Consider the following 6,004-nt stretch of genomic DNA (forward strand, 5'->3'; position numbering starts at 1 on the left):
ATAAAAATAATAATTTTTTTAAAAAATATTTGTTATTGATTTTTGTTTGTAAATAATTTTCTTCTCATGTCTTTAAATGTGATTCTTTCTTCTTTTTCTTTTGATCAAAGACAATCATATTCAACACACAGTTAGATACACTAAATGTAAGCATTTTTTTTTATAAATAATTTGAACATTAGTTTGTGATATGGTAAAAAATCAGTTACTTGTTGGACACAATCTCTATTAATCATATCCATCCAATTATCTTCTCTTATTTCTTCATCATCTCACAATTAAGGAATCAAAAACTTATTCATACAATTCAAATTTTGTAATTTTGTAATTTTTTATTGTTGTTTTTAATTTATGCATTTTCCTAGTTATTCTTGAAAATATAAAACAAAATGAGTTGGCCAGATTATTTGCATCAATTGCGTGTGTGTGTGTGTGTGTGTGTGTTCCAAAAAAATACATGGATATGTGGGGAGTCAATTTGCTTCTCCCCCAACTCTTCCATTACGTACAAAAATTTCGGTCTGGTATCACCGGCCACCGACTTATGGACCCCTCAATTTCCTATAATGCCCCATCTTGATCTACTCTTCCTTCCCCAACATTCCCTTCTTGTTTGGTAAATTTTTATTAAACTAACGTGTGTAATATACCTAACCAAAAAAATCACAGGTATAGGTTTTGTATAAAGTTTGAAAAAAATTATGAGCTATGAATGATGCAGCTCATTAAATCTCTTTTAGATACATAGGTAGATTGCAGGTATATAATGAGTCATAATATTCATGTTCATGAATAGTATTTTTTATTAATTTTGTATTATACAAAATATTGATGTTGATAATTGATTTCTGTTTAAAAAATTAAAACTAAAGATTTTTCCAATGATTAAAATTATGTCAAACTTTAAATAACTTATTATCAAATTTTTTTAAGATTACTAATAATTTTATGGGTTTAAATATTGAATTTAAAAAATTGAATCGATAATTATAGATTTTTCCTTCTTATTTTCAATTGCCTCCATGCTTCAAAGCTTGCACAAGCCCCTTGTAAAAAATATTGTATTATGAAATTCTTCTTACAAGCAAACGATACTCAAACCCTAAATATTTAAAAATAATATGATCCTTGTCTGCAAGATAAAGCCAAACAAATACATTGTAACAATATCTTTTTATCAAGAGCTAACCAGTCTAAATCTCCGAGCGTGAAATTTACTTTTAAAATTAAGAATGCGATACGATTGACAAAAACATTTATTAGAAGCTGGATGCAAATAATACCCAAACAACCCAAATGTCCAGTCAAATATTAATGCGGACATATTTTTTAGCCTTAAATGCAACAATCTCAATAGCTTTTTACGTGTACAAGGGGGGAAGGGTACACATTGTTGCTGAAGCTTCAATTTTTTGCAGCAAAGCACGAGTAAAAGACATGTCTTGTTAGGTAATTTCACGGCTAGCAGGTGAAATGCGCATTTTCAGCATTAGTCCATCGGTGCGACGTCTCTTTCCTTTTGTGCTTTTCTTTATTTTAAATAAGTTTCATGGTTTTATGTCATTTACTGCATAATAGATAGCTTGAATCCTCAGCTATATTGAGCTTGTTCTTATATTGCGAGTGCCGTGAGGAACAGAGCACATTGACAGAGATCAGGCTGCTTTCTGTTGCTTCTGGCACTCTCCTTCCTCCTCCATGGCTTCCAAGCTCTTGCTCATTTCTGTCTTCGTGATCGACTTGATCGCTTTTGGATTGGCTATAGCAGCTGAGCAAAGAAGGAGCACTGTAAGCAGTCAATCTGCTTCCTGTTTTCATCCTTTTTCTCACTACCTGCTCTGTTTTTGGGTTTGTAAAGAGTCGTAAATAGATTGTTGTGGAGAAGAGCATGAATTGGTTTTTTCTTCATTGCCATGAGAAATTCTTTGAAAATGAGAAGCTGTTTTGAATTTACTGATGTTTTCGCTTCTGGGTTTGTGAATGTTTTGCGAAATATCTTGTTAAGGGAAAGAAGATGAATTCGTTTTCCTGGATTGCTGAGTTTTTTTTTTTAATTCTGGAAAATGAGAATCTGGGTTTGAATTCAATGATGTTTTTTTTTTTTCTGAGAAATGCTGACGGGATCAAGCATTTGTTGAAAGTTAGATTTTTGACGTCGGGTTCATTTTGTGTTCGAACTTATGCCACAAAAAATCTCTACTCTGTTTCTATGCTGTGATCTGTCTAAGGTTGGCCAAATTGGTGTATTGCAAAATGGTTTGCGTTTGTTAACTCATCTTGGTATTCCAAATGAAACAATATTGAATAATCTGCACTCTTGCGACGTTCAATTCATGTTGGAACAGTGGTTTATTGGCTAAATTTACTAATAGACTTGCAGATCTGTACGTGCTTTATTGTTCCCCTGCTTCTACCCGTGAAGATTCGCTCTGTGATTCTAAACTCCAGATCTCTCTCTTTACCTATCTATCCTTGTGAAACTCATCCATATGCGTGAAGAAAGTTTGATTAATACGCCATCATCAAAGTGCCTGCTATTTTTTTTTTTTTTTTGGTACAGTAAAGTGCCCGCTCTTTATTCTTTACATCAAAGTACCACTTTTAATGGGCTAAGTTGTCTAATATGGATGCGAAAGCCCAATTTGTTGGGCTCAGTCCGGGACATGACTTCAGCGTGGATGGGCTTAGATCTAAGCCCAAGAATTGAGCCTCTGCAATATCAAGGCCTTCTGCGTTTGGAGGCCCGAGTATAGATTTGAACTTAAAGATGTTAACTGTTATGGATTCTTTAAGTTGCATGATAAAGTTGGGGATGAAATTAACTTGGAGCTTTGTAGTTCCTGTGTAACAGAAGAATGATATTTTGTGTGTTTGCATTTTGGCAGGCCACAGTTGTTCAGGACAAGGAAATGAATTATAACTACTGTGTGTATGACTCTGACATATCAACTGGGTACGGTGTTGGAGCGCTTCTGTTCCTCATGCTTAGCCAAGTCCTCATAATGGTGGCCAGCAAATGCTTCTGTTGTGGGAAGCCTCTAAGCCCTGGAGGTTCAAGGGCTCTTGCTGTTGTTCTTTTCATAATCTGCTGGTATGTAATATTATACACTCACTCTTCTCTGATTAAATTTAGAAAATTTAGACTTCTTTTTGAGGGTATAAACATGATGTTACTCTCAAGAGGTTAACCTTTTATTACCCATACGTAGTCATTAAATAATAACTTCTCTAGAGGTGAAGTGTTTTTATTATTAGATCTGTCTTGAGATTCACGCTTCATAAACTTGGGGGGGAAACTCAAGTCAGAATCTCAAAGTAGGTGTGATGGTCAAAACACTTGACCCTCTAGAAAAGGTTGAGTTTCTTATTGGTTAATTACTCTAGTCCTTGCTGCATTGAACTGAGTATTTTTTATATGCAAAATTCTATTGATCTTTTGCACATATCTTTAGCAAAAACATTGAATATAAAAAATTTCCACAGAATTGCTGATCCTGCAAAAACTGAACTGCCTAAACTATGTTTAGCTTCCTGATTGCAGCGCACAAACCTATGTCAAGGTCAAAGCAGCCATAACCTTACTTGTTTAGCTTCCTTTGACCTACATTTGAGGCAAAGCAGATCAACCCCTAAACCCACATTTGACCCAAAACAACTACAATATTGTCTATACATTCTGAGTCTGAGTCAAACCACATTCTACATCCAAACACACATTGCAGTCAAAGCATCCATGAACTTGCTTGTTTAACTTCTTTAGACACACATTTGAGCTAAAAAACACAGCCTTTGTTGATTGAATAGCTGCAGTCTCTGCTACATTGTGCTGAGTGATGTTGTGTGGTGCAGGGTGTTCTTCGTCATAGCAGAAGTATGCTTGTTGGCAGGTTCAGTGAGAAACGCATATCACACAAAGTACAGGACCATCTTCGGTGATAACCCACCATCCTGCCAGACAGTGAGGAAGGGAGTGTTCGGTGCAGGAGCTGCTTTCGTCTTCTTCACAACCATAGTCTCAGAATTTTACTACATCAACTACTCAAGGGCCAGGGACAGCTTCCAACCTTATGGTGGTGCTCCTGACACCGGTGTGGGTTTGGGAACCTTCAAGTGACCTCCTTAATTACCTTATTTTTTAGTTTTAAGATCGAACAATGAGATCAAGTAATTGTTGCATTTTCATGGATTCAGTCAGTTTCATGATATCCTAGAATGTTATGTGTATAACTTGTCCTACATTTCATGATTCTTTTGTTTGTGTTCTTTTATATATAGAGACGCTTTTTGTTGCCTTTGCTAAAATTTTGTTCCTTTTGTTTTATCGTATACATACCAATAAGAAAATCTGTATGTTTCTTGCATTCACTGCACCATCTACATGCTTCGTTTATATCCACAGTTGAAAGGATGGTTTTAAAAAATGTTCCTTTTTAGGTTAATAATTTCCCTGTGTTTTTTTTTTAAAAAAACCTTAGCTGAAGTTTTAAAGTCTGTCATTAATTATGAATTTAAAATTTGATAAGCTAATAGAATTCATCAAAAAAAAATTGATAAAGAGATATTATTTCTGAATAATGTATTTAGATTGAAATTTAATTTTGTTAATATTGTAGAATTTTCATATTTATTTTTAAGAATATATAGGAACATCTTATTCAAACAAAAAAAAATATATGTAACACTTCATTAAAATGTCACTTGCTCATCTGAATATACTTTTAAACTATTTTTTTTTTGCATAACTTTTATGCAGTTTATGTTTAGTTGAAAATTTTACACACATGGTAAACCATGTTTTTTTTTTTTTTGAAAAAACAGGCATATTTTCCCGTAAATTTCAAAGAATATAAGTTGCTCAAATGCATTGCTCATTAAGTAAGTAAATTACCCTCTAAATTTTAGATCTAATAGCATCATAGATCTTTAACACATTTATTATGCTAATTATTGCCTCAACTTTTAAAAATAATGCAATTAGGTTTCTGTTGATAATAAAAGTTAACTTTAACTATTATTTATTCAAAATAAGACCTTAAAAATTATAGAAAAGAATCAAAAAAAATTCTGTCCTCTTTTATATCTTTTTGAGTCATTGTTTATAATTTTTGAGTCATTTATTGTAACTTTTTTTCCAATTTTTTTATAATTTTTGTGGTCATTTTCTACTATTTTTTGGTTAATTAATAGTTAAAAGTTAACTTTTGTTAATAACAAGTACCAAATTATATTATTTTTAAAAGTTGAGAAAATAATTTACATAATAAATAAATTTAGGATTTATGATGTAACTGAACCTAAAATTTAAAGAGTAAGTTGCTCACTTATTTTCATTTTAAACATAAAGATCACAATATCCTTTATCTCTTATATTTATTACTTTTTTTTATAAACTACCTTTATTGATCGCCCACATTAATGGGGAAGTATTCAATGTAAGCTAGCAGCGTCCCCGCGTGGTGCAGGGATATTCTTGATTTCTGTACAATTTAATATTAAATAAAAATTAAATATTATGCAATATTTTTATATATGTATATTAATTAAATAGTAAATTCAGTACAAATATATGGTATAATTAAGATATTAAAACCTGTCAATTGTGACTAATAGATATTGGTCCTAATGGAAGAGGTTATATGACAGTACAAGCACAAAGTCTTGAATTTAAGTCTATATAAATGTAGAAAAATCATATCCCTCCTATTTGTTTGCAATGCTTATAATTTCTAATAACTCGTTTCTATTAACTCATCTCACAAATCAAAATTTTTTTTTATCAACAAATTGATAATGTCCTATGTGTTTTATCATTAATGCCATTCATATATTTTAGGTTAAAATATACATTTAATTCTTTAACTTTACATAATATCTTTTTTTAGTCCCTTAATTTTATAAAATATCTTTTTAATCTTTTAACCCTAATATTGTTAGTTTTATCTTGATAAAATTTTTCATAAAATAAAATATTTTTAAATGTTGACATATTAAATTTAATTTTTTT

General features: G+C 31.5%; 1 protein-coding gene across 1 annotated transcript; it reads left to right on the top strand.

Annotated features, from left to right (window-relative positions):
* The first annotated feature begins 1,560 nt into the window (after positions 1-1,560).
* LOC129313622 (uncharacterized) lies at positions 1,561-4,302 on the top strand. Its single transcript, XM_054956889.1, has 3 exons — positions 1,561-1,788; positions 2,886-3,091; positions 3,850-4,302. Exons 1-3 carry the CDS (start codon positions 1,699-1,701, stop codon positions 4,112-4,114), a joined length of 561 nt encoding a protein of 186 aa, XP_054812864.1. The 5' UTR covers positions 1,561-1,698; the 3' UTR covers positions 4,115-4,302.
* The last annotated feature ends 1,702 nt before the right edge of the window (positions 4,303-6,004 follow it).

This window comes from Prosopis cineraria, unplaced genomic scaffold, assembly GCF_029017545.1.
Source record: "Prosopis cineraria cultivar Desert tree isolate PC_DT_omini unplaced genomic scaffold, ASM2901754v1 PC6, whole genome shotgun sequence".
Lineage (NCBI taxonomy): Eukaryota > Viridiplantae > Streptophyta > Magnoliopsida > Fabales > Fabaceae > Prosopis > Prosopis cineraria.